This window comes from Atractosteus spatula, chromosome 28 (assembly GCF_055471065.1).
Source record: "Atractosteus spatula isolate fAtrSpa1 chromosome 28, fAtrSpa1.hap1, whole genome shotgun sequence".
Classification (NCBI taxonomy): Eukaryota; Metazoa; Chordata; class Actinopteri; order Semionotiformes; family Lepisosteidae; genus Atractosteus; species Atractosteus spatula.
In genome coordinates this window covers 4,973,334-4,989,650 of record NC_142733.1, presented here as the reverse complement: position 1 = coordinate 4,989,650, position 16,317 = coordinate 4,973,334, and the positions used below count along the sequence as shown (strand labels likewise).

The 16,317-nt window shown below is 48.0% G+C and overlaps 1 protein-coding gene and 1 non-coding gene across 2 annotated transcripts; one reads left to right on the top strand and one right to left on the bottom strand.

The window, feature by feature from the left end:
• Positions 1-3,347: 3,347 nt before the first annotated feature.
• Positions 3,348-3,420, bottom strand: trnaa-agc (transfer RNA alanine (anticodon AGC)). Its single transcript has one exon. It is a non-coding gene; the product is annotated as a tRNA-Ala (tRNA).
• A 916-nt stretch (positions 3,421-4,336) lies between these two features.
• Positions 4,337-13,566, top strand: hapln4 (hyaluronan and proteoglycan link protein 4). The gene is made up of 5 exons (XM_088907817.1): positions 4,337-4,519; positions 6,069-6,174; positions 7,402-7,764; positions 8,328-8,630; positions 10,718-13,566. Exons 1-5 carry the CDS (start codon positions 4,517-4,519, stop codon positions 11,077-11,079), a joined length of 1,137 nt encoding a protein of 378 aa, XP_088763943.1. The 5' UTR covers positions 4,337-4,516; the 3' UTR covers positions 11,080-13,566.
• The last annotated feature ends 2,751 nt before the right edge of the window (positions 13,567-16,317 follow it).

Sequence of the window (16,317 nt, the reverse complement as noted above, 5' to 3'; positions counted from 1 at the left end):
AGTGCTACGCCAGGCATTTGCTGCCCTTAATGGAACAAAGTATTTGGATAAGATGCCAAATCACCTGTTTTTTTTTTTTTAAGCCACAGTGAAGTTGCTAATTGTACAAGTTGCAGGGGCCTGGCGCCAGTACAGCTGACAAGTCAGTAGAAGCATTCAAAGCCATGCTGGCTGTCACAATGGGGAGCTTATGATAGGTTTTAAAAACTGTTTGCTCTCTGTTCATATTGCCTCCCATGATAATCCACCACAGGTGTTTTATATAAGATATCTCTATATATATGACATTTTCAGCCTAGGCTATTAAGGTTTCAAATCACTGGAATGCTGAAGGGATGGTTTGTGTAGCCAGGAGAAAATGTGAGCCTTTCTAAGCGAGCTCTACTTCCTGTTCAGCCACACGTTTGTGGGGTGTGCCGATTAGGATTTGTCTGCTGGTTTTGTAAAAAAAAAGAGGCTTGCTACTTTCCAGTGCGGCAACCATGACTCTATAAAGGCGGTCTATTCACTCAGGACTGCATGACCTACGGAGCGAATATATCAATTTATGTCCAGGCTTGGAAAGCCCAGCACCAGGACCAGATTTAATAACATTGTCCTGAAAAAGCAATATACAACTGATACTGCTGCTGCCTTGTTTAGTTTTAACCCATTAGGTCCTGAACACAGCACTCTGAACACAGCCTTATCTATCACACATCATCTTTCACCATGGCTGCCATTTTGCTCTTTGTTTAACATTAAATGTTCTGGTTTGTTGCAAATGTTGTTGGACTTTTGCAATGACTCTCTGGACCAGAGGGTAGGTCACACCTAATATGTGTTTAAAGGAAACAGAATGGACTTTAAACCAAGAAATTAAAACACACAGAGGACTTGACAGCAATTTGCATGGCCACTGAAGAAGATAAGCAGATATCATCTGCAAGGTACAGGCTTCCAAAGTCCACATGAGTCACTGCTCTAGTAAAATACTCATCTGTATAAATGGACACATATAGATTTCTTTGGATAAATGTCAACCAAAATAGTAATAGTAAAACCCACACTAACAGGCTGAGGGAAGTTAAAGTAGGGTTCACTATTCCTTTATTATCAAGTAGTAATGGTAAGAAGCAAGAGCCTTTTTTAGTCCTGAGCAAACTATGAGGAGCCTGATTGAAATATTCAAGCTCCTCAACAACATCACTGACAACATCAACCTAGTGCATTCCTGCACAATAAAAACCCTGAAATGTGCACCAGAACACCCAAGTGGAAACTACATGGAAATCTATGTTCGTCTAGGATCAGGAGGTCCAGATAAACATGGGTCTTTTCTGAAAGGATTGTGGGAAGCTGGAGAAAGCAACACAGCCATATTGATGAGGTCAATACCCTGGTTTCTTTCACTAAAGATCTGGATGAGCTCCTGGGATCAATAAACTAGTAACCGAATGGCCTTCTCTCATTTGTAACTGTTCTTAATAATAATGACCCCTTTCTGGCAGGACTGTCTAACTCGATGTGTGTAACAAGTCAAACTAGTTGTGGTGTGACAATCCCAGAGCTCCCAGAGTGAAAATCAGTACTCAGAATGCAGTTTAGTGTCGTTTAAGAACTGCAGATGCAGTGAGCGCCTACAAATGATATTTTCCTGGCATGCTGCAGATAATCACAGGGCCAGCAGCACATAGTGTGAGGATCTAACTATGGTGTCTGATCTTTAGACAAAAGGATAAGACATAAGCCATATTTAAGCTGGCATTGAAGCACACATAGCCGATCAAAAGGCAAAGGCTTTATCTTTAATATTAGATTATTGCAAGACAGCACAGTGTTGCAGTGGTTAGCATTGCTTACTCTGAGTGGTGGAGCCCTAGGTTAAATTCCTGGAGTGCTATTACTAGTAGCTATTTGTGTGAAGTCTGTATGTTTCCTTCCACAGTCCAAAGACATACTGGTGGGAAAATTGGCCATGGTGTTAGTGTGTGTGTGTCTGTCCTGCAATGGACTGGTGTCCTGTCCAAGGTGGTGCATGTCATGATAGGTTCTGGCTCCTCTATGACCACGTACTGGATAAAGATGTTCAAAAATGCATAAAGGTTGTGCTAGAGATTTGTACATTCCTTTAACAACTGGTAAATAAGCTTGGTGAATTTTAAAAATTCTTTGAGAAATTCCTTTCTACCTATTACAGTGAAAATCCAATGGATAATTACCACCTGCTACTAGGCAGGGACTGCTACACTGATTCAGATTCTTGGTGCATTTAAATAGCAACTGACTGAAAACTACAGCCCTGTGTGAATATTGTTTCTTCCCAGCTCACAACTCCCACCTCCGCTGTTTGTGATGTCAACAAAACCACTCATCCACAAAGCAGCCCAACTGTGAGTGTGAAATGTGTGCAGTGTGGTGTCAGATGGTATTTCTTCACAGAGCTGAGGAGACAACTGATCGGGCACGACGGAGCCCATTCCTGACAGTAACCCCCCGAACAGCAGCTCACAGTTTCACTGAACAAACACACAGCCCTGGCCGTGTTTCAGCAGGCACCAGGGGCAGAGGGCAAAGTTCAGGCCAGCGTGTCTCCCAGGGCTGTCAGAGAATTAAACAGTGAACTCTGAACCCAAAGGGTCAGTCCTGGGTGTGCGGCCCACTGGCGTGATGTGTTTATCAAACACAGCAGAAGTGGGCTGAGGCGTTTGTGTCCAGATCCCCACGTCTCTCCTGGCCAATGGGGCTCAATTAAAATACAGATGATTTCACGTGGGAAGCGTGCAAAAATAAACACAGAGATACCCTGTAATCTGACTACACAGCAGAATCGGGGAGAATTGTGCTGTAAAACATCAAGATTATTTTACAGCACAAATTTTAAAAATGTAACTGGGAGAAAGTCATGAACTGTTACATATTGTACTAAGTAACTACTAACACATCACTAAGGAACGAGACACAACTTTTCGCAACACAACACAACTTTTCGGCTGTTGAGTCTTTTTTTAGTTGTGGTTCCACAGCCGAAAGGTTGAATCTCTTTTGTTTTCCTTTCAGCACGGAATAAATCCTTACCTGTTCCTTTGCAGCCTACGCATGCTGGCGGCAGCTATTCTCCAAGGTAAACGACGTGCTTTTTTTCGACTCACCAAGAGGAGGCGCTGTAACTCCGTTTTCTTCATGCACAGGCGCCGTTCACGGCGTATGGTCAGTACTCGTCACTGTTTGCCAAGAAGCCTACAATCAAAACAACAGTGGGCAGGCGTGAAGGGAAAATAATTTTAAAAAGCACAATAAAAGAAAAAGTTTTGTAATTTTACTGTAAATATTTACGCGAATATTATAAATAAGGAAAAAACAACTTTTGGAGAATGCGGGCATCGATCCCGCTACCTCTCGCATGCTAAGCGAGCGCTCTACCATTTGAGCTAATTCCCCACTCGGCAATAGTGTCTCCTCCGCTCGGCCATGTTTTTACAGCCCACTTCTTCCAATTAAAAACAAATCGAATCTCTAGCCAAAAGGAATTAAATCCGCGCATTTTCTTTCTGACTATAATGCCATGGCCCTAGTTCTTTCTTGAATACGCTAAGATAGAAAATCTGTGAGGATCTGAAAGTGGGAAAACCCCACGAGACGTTTGTTAGGCCCTGCTCCTTCCTAGAGAGCAAGATTGAAACGGGCTGTTACCAGTCTTACAATAAAAAAAGCGCTGTACCGTAGTCCTGAAAATAGCGTGGCCTGTTTTAACGGTAAATTCGCGCAGCGCAGAAGCGTGCTTATGTTTGCAGGACGGACGCGGGGCAGTAGCCGGTGCCCGTGACGTCATCGCACCTGCGCTCCTCGCTAAGTGCCTGATTTCGAGAGAGCAAACTGCCCCTTTGTCCCTGCCCTAGCATCCTAATTCGGAGAAAAGTTCAGATGGAGCTTATTTTTTTTAACTCTGGTTTGCATTGTAATGAACGTTGTCTTTAACCACGTCTGTTGCTTGTAATTAACGCTGAACGAATCAACCAGAAATGCCTGCGTTTGCATTTCCTTTTATCGGTGCAGCAGGGGGGTTTACGCGTGGATGCCGAAAGGTGACCCAGTACACATGCCAGCACCTTACAAAACACCACAGACCCCCTTTCACACGAGGGTTGACCTTGAGAGGAGCAACCTGAAAAACTACCAAAAATAAACGGCTGGTCTGGGGGAGATTTTTACTCCGAGCTGCGACGCGGCGCATCAATGTCGTGAGATGCTGCGTGTGAGAAAAAGGCATAGCGCAGTCGGGCCCGGAGGACCGTCAGCACTTTCTCCTGCACTGCCAAAAAAAAAAAAGGGAGAAAAAAACCTGAGGGGAGGATTAAGAGTAAGAGAGAGAGAGGGAGAGGAGCTGAGAGGACAAGAGTGGCGCACTAAAACCTCTCTGCTGCTTGCGGGTTGTGACTGTTCCTGGCCAGCGCCGCGACGAAAATAACTTTTCGCAACCCGCAGAACTTTGTCGTTCATCTTGTATTCTACATCTACAATTGCACCAGAGGGGATAATGGTAAGTTGTTGGGTTTTTTTTTTTTTCCAGCGGGACGGGGACAGGCTGTAACTGACGCAGGTCTGTTTGCCGCATGCTCAGCCTGATCACCTTGAGAATGCGGGGCTTCGCCGGAGACGCGCTTGTGCGGCAGCACGCGTGTCAGGAGAGCGGGTGGGCGAAGTCAGAAGTGTGTGTGGGAGGGGAGTGTGTGTGTGTGTGAGATGTGGGGCTCTTTATGCGCTTTACATAATGTGCCCCGGAGACGCGATGATGTGCCACACGCGGGTTTGAGCGCTGTAAGAGTGGCTCTCCGACGCGCGCTTTTGGCACGAATACCCTTCTGCAGGGAGCACGGGAACGCTTACCTTAGCAGCTATTCTGATATCTAATTCTTTCCCCTCCGTCCGACTGCTGTAATACACCGTTATTAATCCCTTCTACCACAATCATATTCTGTCGCCATTAAACTACGTAGATCTTAGAGCCCGGCGTGCGCGGTGGTTGGTGGACTTGTAAGAATGTTAGAGCTTTGTTCCAGGCATTAGGCTGGGCCCTGACCTCACTGCGTTGGGTATTTCTATACATGACCCCCGGCACTCACAGGTCTTTCAGTCCTTCAAAGGGCAGACTTGTGGAACAAATGAAGACGTTCACACTCGCCTAGCAACCTTCTCTATCTGTCTGCAGATTGGCGCCCACCTCTGTGTCATGTGTACAATTGTGCGTATTGTGCGTATTGTGCCCGTTGTGTTGTAGCGGCGGATTTCCAAGTCGACCACTGTGGGCAAGCCGGTCGGATTGCTCTGCAGGATTGCTGCTCGAACCCTGGTCTCCCCCGGCTTCCTCTTGCCGTCCTGCAGAAACCCACCGTGGCCTGTTGCACAGGGCTTGCCAGTGCTCAGGCACGTGTACAGTGGAGCGGTTTGCGGTCTTAGAGACAGCACAATTAAGACCTAAAGCTCTACCTGCATACAGCCTCGCTAAGCTCTCATTAAAATTCCTGAGGAACAGCTCCAATAGCTGTCAGATTCGCTGGCACTGCCGCCACTGTCGGTTCCCTGCTGTGCATCGTTCCGATGTCTTTCCTCATGCTTCCCGTTGCTGCCAGGCCTCACCTGAGTACCTGACCATTAGAGATGGCATGATCACCAGGCTCAGATGACACTTCTTTTCAAAGCCAAAGAAAGGCAGGGGACAGTAGGGCCATGAGGAGGCATAAGCACATATAGCAGCATCTGTTCCAGTCAGATCAGGGCTCGAACCCGGGACCACTCTGGACTGATCAGATTTCCAAGACCAGTATTTGCAATGTGGCTCATTTAAGGCCTGATCTAATGTCACTCACAACATGGACTGGGCAGTGTGCATTTCCATACAAAAGCCCTGAAAATTACAAACCAGAAACATAATGGCTGGTCTTCCCCATTTGAATCTCCTGGAAAGCTAGAATCAAGTTCTGGGTTTAAAAATTTGCGTTCAGCAGTGTAGTTCTATGTTTTGAGCTCATCCTAGCCTAGGTTGACATCATTGCTGCTTATACTGACTTGGCTGTGCTGTTTTTGTTCAGCTGGGGTGGCTGACGGTTACCTGTGTCTTCTTGGCTCTGGCCTTACCCGTGATTCCACGCCTTGCCGAAGCAGACAAAGGAAGGAGAAAGGTGGTTCACGTTCTGGGTAAGGCAGCGTCCCCCACGTTCTTTTGTTTGCAGACCTTTGCTGAAAAAAAGACGAGAAATTGAATCTGGTTAAATCACCGAAGCATGTCTTCCTCGTTTCGTTTCGCAACTCTCCTCCGAGCCACAGCTGGGTGCGTTTGCATGGCAAATATGCACAGGCCGTCAGCAAGTGTGCTTTTCAGTTCCAGCATTCGGAAAGCCAAACAGTCGCTCCCCTGCACTTACAGCGCTGAAAACTGTCTTCCGTGTAAAATATCCAAGAAAGCTACGTGCCGAAAATGTTGGCATTATCTGTCTCTCCCTGTCTTTATCATGTGAGTCCTTTTAGGAAGAGGGCAGAAACAAACAGGCATCATACTTCCATGCTGACTGCACGCTCCTCGGTTGCAAATGAAACCGTGCATGCAAAGGAGTTCCTCCAACCCCTCTAACTACTGTAGGTCTGTTCTCATTGTCCAGGCCTGTCATGAGAGGTGTATTTGCTGCACATGGGGGTTTCTTCCCGAAACAATGCTGCTTCTGATCAGCATGCAGCCCACGCCTGCTGCCTCCTTAGCTGTGAACACAGTCTTCGAATTTGGAAATCTCCAGGCTGGCATCTCTGCGGCGGCTGGCACTGGGGCCCAGCCACACTCCTCGGGGGTGCAGCTAAATGCCTTGGTGACAACCGAAACACCAGCTACATGCCAGCTGCCAGCTGAGAGGGCGGAGAGGTGGCAGCCCGAAAGAGACTCGAGTCGTTTTTGAAATTGTAGTTTGTGTGAGGTTGTATCTGCCCGAGGATGTACTGTATTCCTGTCTCGATGCCCTGATATCACAGGAGCATCACAACAAGGTCCATCATTTTTGAAAAACAAAAGCTTTGATAACGTGTCAAAGGAAACAAAACAAAAGCAACCGCCTTAGCTAATTAGACGCACAGGGATTATAAATACCTTCTCTTTCACAAGACTGGGCATTGCACCACATCAGTCTCTGAGCTCCAAATGTTATCCTGTCTTCCCTGGCATCTAAACAGTGTGCTTGTATTTAGAGAGCATCTAAAATAAAAATTAGTCTCGGCTGCTTCCAGGAGCCTCCAGGTGTCCTGGAGCGCCAAGGCAAAGCCTTCTTTCTCCGACTGGGCGGATGGGACGTGTCCCCGGAGCCGTGCCGTGATTCCCGGTGACCGCCGCGAACGCGCGGGCCGGTGTTCAGCTCCCGCTGGTTTCTCCCCTCCCATCAGAGGACGAGAGCGGCGCCGTGGTCGTGCAGACGGCGCCGGGGAAGGTGGTGACCCACCGCGGCGGCTCCATCACCCTGCCGTGCCGCTACCACCACGAGCCGGAGGGGCCGGAGCCCGCCCGCATCCGCATCAAGTGGACCAAGGTGACGGGCGCGCTGCAGTTCGAGGACGTGTTCGTGGCGCTGGGGCGGCAGCAGCGGACCTTCGGCGGCTACCGCGGCCGGGTGTCCCTGCAGGGGTCAGGCCTGGGGGACGCGTCGGTGGTCATCCACAACGTGACGCTGCAGGACTACGGCCGCTACGAGTGCGAGGTGACGGATGACATGGAGGACGACACCGGGTTCGTCAACCTTGACCTGGAAGGTCAGAGTTCGGGGGAACAGTCGGTGGGGGGGGGTGGGCGATGGGGTCCAACTGACTTGTAGTAGGACCTTGGGTTCACCTAGAAGGTCAAAGGTCAGGTGATCAAGCAGCATCATGGGAGACAACTTAGGGCATGGTTGGACTCGCCTGCCTTGATCTCGTGGGTCAGAGGTCAGGGGATCACTGGTGTGCAGGATTTGCTTCCACTATGCAGTGCAGATTGTGTCACGTACCCATTACCAAACATACTCCCAGAGCAATACTAAATGCATGTTTCCAGCTACAATAGATCAGGGGTTCACCCATGCATTTGCCTAAACAGAAGCAATTTCTTTCCGTGAAGTGAATTAGCACAAAACGATAACTCAAAAAGATGAATTTACTGAAATCAGAACTGCCCATTCATTAAAAAAAAGCTTTAGCCTCAACCGGTATCTGAGGACTTGAAATTGGAAGTACCTATTCAAATTCCTCTAACCTTCTTCCAGTAGTGCTCACAGCCCATTCAGCAGCTCTCCCAGCTCCCCACGCTCATGGTGATCCCACTGCACTTCTGTCCACAGGGGTGGTGTTCCCTTATCACCCTCGGCTGGGCCGCTACAAGATGAACTTCCACGAGGCGCAGGAGGTGTGCAGGCAGCAAGACGCCATCTTGGCCTCCTACGCGCAGCTGCACGCCGCCTGGCTGGAGGGGCTGGACTGGTGCAACGCTGGCTGGCTGGAGGATGGCTCTGTGCAGTACCCCATCTCCCAGCCCCGGGACCAGTGCGGGCGCAAGGAGACCCCAGCCGGGGTGAGGAACTACGGCTACCGCCACAAGGAGGACGAGCGCTACGACGCCTTCTGCTTCACCTCCAACCTGAACGGTGAGCCGCGGGCTGGGACACGGCCAGGGCTGGCCCAGGGGGGAGTTCACTAGGAACAACCACACCCAAGAATTCCGCGCGCTGAAAGGGCTACAGAGCCCTTTGAACACAGTGAGTTGGGCTGAACCCACTTGGCTGAGGGCTGACCCCCTGGCCAGAGGACAAGGAGGCTGGGACCACCCGGTGGAGGGGTCAGAGGTCGAGCTGGAGGTGGAGGAGGGATGCAAAAAGACGTGTGCAAGGGAACGAAGGGGATGGTGTGTAGAATTTAATGGTTTTTAGGTGAGAAACTGACATCTGGGATGATTATAAATTACTGATGACTGAGGCTCATTGAACTTGGCTGCTGTTTATAACTTCCGTTAGAAACTTCATTAAAGTCTGTGAACCGCTAAGCGGTTTTCAAATGCCTGCAAGAGATACTCCAGATGATAAAGTACCAGGTGTACTGCAAATCAGGTCAGTGGTGTTATCGGAGTGTGGGAAAGAGGGAGCCGCACGAAGAAAAACAGCTGTATGTTATTTCGGCCCTGAATTTCGCCTTTTCTTTTTCCGCTCCACTGAGGAGCAGAGAATGTTTCTTTAGAAGCTCCTCCCTTGCGCGCTATTGCAGGAAAGTCCGGGGTGTGGAATATGCCCAGCCTGAACCACCGAGAACGATACAGCTGCTGACCAGCTGCGAGATTATTTATTTGCTCAACGGCCCGCAGAGAGATGCTGGACGATATTCCACGCTAATAGGTGGCAGTAATAGAAACAAACAGAAAATCAATAGCAGAATTCAGCACCATACGTGGAGTTCAATGGGAGACGGTGCTCAGCTCCTTGCTGTTCTCTGGAATTCAGTCTAGATTTCAATGGATGTGTATGACAGGGACATGCACATGGTTTTTGGTGTCTGCTCAGATTACTGCACAAAAAGGTATCAGCATCTGCCCTGCAGAGCTTTGAGGCTTCAGCTCTATATCCCTGGCCAATGTCTCCCTCAGCTGACCACAGTGCCCTGGGTGGTCACCCTGGTCACCCTTGTGTAAGGCCAGTCCTGTTCACTGTGTGGACTGATTTCCAGCTGGACACACTGGCCAGGGATGAAGAGCTGAAATCTCAAAGTTCTGCAGTGTAGGCGCCGATACCTTTTCATGTGGGCAGGTATCTCCCTCCTACAGTAAAATACTCTGAGCCTTTATCATTTAGCACCCTGTGGTCAAGTACGTATTTGTTCTTTACCTTGAATAACATTGCCATTGGTTTATATACTGTATTTCAAATTAAGAGGTTGGTTAAGAGGAGTGCAAATATGAAATCAGGTTGGAGTGGAAGTGTGCAGCTGGGTTTCTCTCCCAAATCATGTAGTGCTGGGTCATCATGTCTCGGATTCTAAGAAAGAGGACACTACTCACTGCATCTGTCAGCAAGGAGGAGGGTGACAAGATACAGGTTGGCCCAGGTAACCCATCTTCCCTGAGGTCAGCCAGGACAGTGAGTCCCCAGGAAGAAACAGCCCGCAGGCATGTGTACGGACGAATCCATGGCCGTGATTCTCTTGGTTTGCATGTGGGAGGAAATCCACTCTCCCTGCCCCTGCTGGGATTCGATCCTGCTAGCCTGGGGGCTCTGAGCAAGCACAGCGCCAGTCCCTAGATAGAAGACAGCTTCGCCCCGCCAAAAGACCGGCTCCTCTGCCAGGACAGAGCCCTCCACTGTCAAGATCTTTGAAAGAGGGGCAGTGTCACTCAGAGAACCGAACCCTGCAACACAGTTGATTTAGATCTGAGCCATGAGACACATGCGCCTGTCAGGATGTGTAGTTCTGTCAGACAACGCTGAGATTAAACCTCCATCACACTACGGCATTAGAAGAGTCAGACACCCTGTACATCTTCTTGCAGCGAGTCCAGAAAGATGAGATTTTTTCGTCAATCGCGGCACTGTTGAAATGTCCCCTGTCAACTCTATGATATACCAAAATCGGCATATTTCAGTAATCGGGGCCCCTAAATTTAAATCTCCGTGCAGTTAGAGGTCCATGCAATTAGAAGCTGCCAGAGTGTATCCTGATGCACAAGTGTGGCTCCTCTCTCTTCCAGGCAAAGTGTATTTCCTGAAGAGACACAAGAAGCTGAGCTACGCAGAGGCAGTCAAGGCCTGCCAGCGGGATGGCTCCACCATCGCCAAGGCGGGCCAGCTCTACGCCGCCTGGAAGATCCAGCTGCTGGACAGATGTGAGGCCGGCTGGCTGGAGGACGGCAGCATCCGCTACCCCATCGTCAACCCGCGGAAGCGCTGCGGGGGCTCCGCGCCGGGGGTGCGCACGCTGGGCTTCCCGGATAAGAAGTACCGCCTGTACGGGGCCTACTGCTTTCGCCAGGACTCCGAGGGCCCCGACGGCACGGCCGAGGGCCAGGAGAAGAGCAACAGCACCACAGGCAAGAGCCCGGCGGGGCTCTGAAGCCCGGGAGGAGGAGGTACGACTCTGGGGGTGCACTGCTGCACGGCACCAGTGCGCCCCCAAGACTTGCTCCCCAAAAAAATGACTGACAAGGTGATCTGCAGCACTTCGCCCGGCGGCCCCCCGATTGGTCCACCAGGCCGTTCGACCGGTACGAAGCCGTCTGCCTTTCAGAAAGGGGATGTCAGTCATCTTCGGCGCAAGTCTCGAGTCCTCTTCTGAAAAGGGAAATGAGCTCCTGCTGACGCGGCTCATGAGCATCAGATAACAAAGAGCTTCGTTAGGTCCATTGTCTACCATCCCGACTGCCTCCACACTGGAAGATCAGCATTTTTCATTACAGTCTCCGTTTTCCTTAGCTTTGCCAGGAAAACCGTCTGCGACGCAGATGCCCCTGTCGGTGACACACTAATTACTGAAAAGCCAGAAAGCTCATTTAGCTTCTGTATTCATATTTTCTAATGAATGCAATGCATTAGTCATGGTTTGTCACTCTCAGGCCTGGCTATGAGTGAGTGATGAGGGAGGGAAAGCAGCTGATTTTGATCTGGGTCTCGTTGAATTCTAACCAGCTTCATCTGTGCTTTACCGCTGATTTCCTGCTCACGGGAATGGTGGCAGTTTTACTTTGCCTCTGAGGTTTCCATCAGATCACCAGGATGGGTACAGAACAATTTAAAAGGAGAAGACCACTCATCTGCTGATCACTGGTGATGAAAGCATTCTCTTTTTTAGTGCCCTATGCTTGCATAATATTATCTAGAGTATTTACCAATAATACAATCAGTGGTCAAGTGTTAGGAAACCCTCCAGTCCATTGAATGACTCTCAGTGGCCGGGAGATTGCAGCAGAACAGGAGGCCTTCATCATCTTCCCCAGCCAGAGCAGTCCTAGGTCTCCACCGTGTTCGGTAGCAGCAGGTGTGGTAGAACACACAGATCCATCCCACACATCTAGACAGGACAGGCCTGAGCTGCAGATGGTCCAGAACCCCCTGGAATTTTGCATGTCAAGCTGCTTGCTTCTCATAGAGGTTCAGCACACCTGACATTGGATGAAGGGGGAAGGTTCCTAATATTTTGACCATTGAGCGTATTATCAAGTTGGAACAAGTAAAAGTTTATTCTGTGCTGAAAAGAAAAGAGACACAACGTTTTGGCTGAGGTGCCTTCTTCAGGTGTTCTGGTTCTTCACACACCTGAAGAAGGCTCCACAGCCAAAACGTTGCGACTCTTCTTTTCTTTTCAGCAGGGCAAATACCTATTCTTTTCAGCACGGAATAAACCTTTACTTGTTCCTTTGCAGCCTACGCATGCTGACGCAGTTCCCCTACTTGAACTTGATCAAATAGGATGCATGTTTTGTTAGGTCCTAGTGAGATGCAGCATAACCTAAATGAAACTTATGTACTCCAGTGTTAACTACTTACTATCTAAAGGACACACAGCTCTCCTTTGTGCTTTTTAAAACATTTTGTAAAATGAAAACATCAAACTAAACAAAGTATTTAGTGAGCTAATCGATGAGTATTACTCTTTGATGATCAGAAGCAGTAACCAATACTGTAACAACCTGGTCCCCCCTGTGAACTTTCATTTTATTAGTTGAGTAGAGAATGATTTATGATTCAGACTAAAACTATCATCATTTGGACTTTAATTGCAGGGCAGAACTTCAGCGCAGTCCAGCGGAATTCTCATCTACTGTAACAATCTGTAGTTGACTAGTGTGGCCTTTTGTATTGCTTTAGGGAGAGGCCACCTCCTTATCTTCTGTGCAACATTCCTCCCTTAAACCGTATGACCTGGGATAAATAATGCGCTGTGCCTCTCCATTGCAATGACTGCATTTCATCCATCAACTGATTGTATTTGCAGTGGAATAACATTTCAGCAGTATTAAAGGGGGAACTGCAGTCCCAGTTTCTCAGACCGGTTATTAAATCTTGCTAACAAAATAAATTGATTGATGGTATCGCAAAATTTTGTGAATTCCAAATTCAGCACAAAATTGTGAACTCTGTAAAAGTACTGTACGGTCGCCATGTTGTCAAGAGTTTGCAAGAATTGTGACGTGAAGCAGCCCTTCCTGGTCACTAGTCCCTGTGATGACTAATGTACTGTGATGTACGAGCGAATAAGTACAGGTTGTGCAGCAGACATTTCACCACAGAAATGTTCCAACGTGATCTGTATGCAGAGCTAACAAGTAATATTTCTCAGCAAAATTGTCTGGAAGTCGAGAGCAATATTTCTATTGGATTAAAAGAGACTTATTCACAAGCCTGCTTGTTTACAATGTAATAGGGCATCACCTCACCTAAAGTTTTCTTGCCTTGTTCCGAAACACAGACAATATGGTGCTGCACATACCTGGAAATTTAGTTTATTTTGGGATGTAAATTGAAGGGCTTCCACATTACTGTGTACATTTTACTTTTATTGTGGTTTAAATTTCATTAAAGTTCCACTCTGGCTGCTGTCACATCTTCCAAGTGGGGCTGCACAGTGGTGTTGGTGGAGGGGAGTCCCCATTACCTGTAAAGCACTTTGAGAGTGGAGTGTCCAGAAAAGCGCTTATTAATATTATTATTATTAATTATTAAAAAATGCACTCATCAATCCTGATTCTTTCTAACCCCAAAATATAAAAACAGAGTTGTGGTTCCCCTTTAAATGCCTTTCAGTAACCTTACAAAGCTCGCTTTTACAGTCGGTCCTCTGATGAACACACAGGACTTTGTCGCGGAATGAGATTTGCATGCATCAGCCTCTCTGCCTTCAATAGCACATTTCTGCATTAGAACAGGGCCTGACTCCGAGCCCTGAGACCAGCCCTGTGATTGGATGGGCTTCTTCACCAACAACACAAGGAGCAAAGGCAGCACAGCTGTTCTGTTTCCTCTCAGGCTTGGGATTCATCACAGCAGGGGAAAGGCCAAACTCACGAATGCACTGAAATAGTATTAGCCATTAAGAATTGGTGATTCTTCCTTTTTATGGTGTGTCATCGAGCCTGTGCCCACAAATGGGTGAGGGAGAGTCACCTTAGCATTTTCTGCCTGAAAAGATTAAAAATCAGATTTTCATTTCTTCAGCTTCTGTTCTTGGAGGAAATGAGATACCGAGAACACCACCCCCTCCCCACACACTCCCACCACATCCCCCTCCACCGTGTTTGAGTGGAGTAAATACAGAGCAATCAAGGTGCAGGGCCTCTCGTTTGCAGGCTTATTCATCGGCTGTCAACAAGGGTCACCTGCCGAGCAAAGCTTCCAATAAAGGAGGGTCTCCTGTCTGCACACCATGCAGGACGGGTGAGGGGAGCAACAATTTCAGTGAGCTAAAGAAAGGATTTGCCGATTCAAAGGAACGAGTCCTTCATCCTGGAGTGAGTGTAATTAATCAAACCCTCTACAGACTCTTTTTCAGGATTTCATTTACTAAAGTGGCTCTTACTGTAGTTATTCACACCCATCTCACCCGCTCCTCAGTAGAGCCAGTTAACACTTCAACGCCACCTAGTTTTAGACTGAGCGCACTGCTGTAGAAATCAGCCGGGCCAAGCGCAGAAAAACCAGAAACATCCTCACGCAGGACTTCATTTGTTTCCTTTCAGGGGGCTTAGCAAAAGTTGAGAAAAACTGCGAATGCACCCATTCAGAGTATCTGTACTATCTCTCAGGGCTGAGGAACACTCTCAATGGAGGCACGGGCAGTCGGCAAAGGGAGACTTCAAAAGCTCTGCTTCCAGCTCCATCAGAGCCATCTGTACAGTAGGAACAAACAGCATTGGCGTTGTGAATTTCTGCATGGGCACCTAGGACTGCTATTCATGTACGTGTCATGTCAGATGCTCTTACCCAGGAAGAGTGGTCCCAGAAGCCCAGGCAGCAGAGTCCGAAGCCAAGAAGGGAGAATCTTAGAGAATTTTATCCAAAAATTCTGAAAATCCAAACACGTCATATCGTCAGCGCTATTTGTATCTATTACATTGCTCGTATCACAGACTGCGAAAAGCCGTCTGTGATGTCAGCAGCCCAAACTGAGATGGTAGACACCGCTGATGATGGCTTCCTTAATCCATTTGTCAGAGCTCCTACGAGAGGGATACCCTGCAGTGATCCAGTCCTTTCAAACAATCAAGGTAAAGTGAGGAATACAAGAGAGAACCAGCAGCAAACTGTGATCACAGTATGGTGTGCTTTGAAGCATGGTTTAACACTACAGGAAAGTAGACTCTGAAGGAATGAAACAGTTCAAGATGAGATTAAGACAAGTAGAATGAGATGGGATGGATACAGAATCAGTAGAGAATCTGCACGAACAGTTCAAAGATTTTATGCCTGAGGTGCTGAATAGATGCATCCCAAGAGCGAGTCGATAAGAGGCTAGAAAGCAGGTTTAATAGATCGATTAAGAAAACTAAACAAAGTAAGAGAGCACTTTGTGGAACGACAGAAAAAGAACAGGATGCAGAGACAGAGAAAAGGAGTGTAACAAACTGCAGACACAGAGAATAGCAGAAAGAGAATGAAAGCTACAAAATACTGCAGTGGAAGTTAAAATAAATCATCAAAGGTGTTTTCAGTATTGCATCAGGTAAAAAGCATTAAAGGCTGGACTCAAGAGGTCTCCCAGGTGCTCCCATCATGCCTCACCTGAGGAAAGATGAAGTTCTGTGCACAATAGTATAAGAGAGGCAGATTGTTGCAACCACTGTTGCAAGGGTTTTAATGAGAGACGTGGTATGTAGATTTTGGACCCCAGGGACAATTTCTAGTGACTAAGGAACTCACTGCACTGGACAAATCATGAAGGAAATGTTTAAGGCCTTACAAATACAACAGCACCTACACTGCCCGTATCGCCCGCAGTCTGCCGGAGCAGTGGCGAGACAAACTGGAATCCTGAAAAACAAATTGCATCGATGGCCATGCGGTCCACCGCGAACCAAAAGACTGGCCTCTCACCACATGAGGTCCTGATAATCTGTCCGCCCACACAATAAACTTGAGTCACGTACCCTGTTGGATTGGGAAAATCCCTTGCTACGATCAAGCGAGAACAGCAACCACTTCAGGAATTTCAGAAGGCTCCCTTACCTCGTATGGCACGCTCTGTGGTCTGCTGTCGAAATCCCGCTCCACAGGGCTCGGGGTGCCGAGAAATTGTCGAAGAAAACTCTTCTCTCAGGCTGGGTGTGGTTCAGCAGAGTCCTTTATTCAAGCACATGGA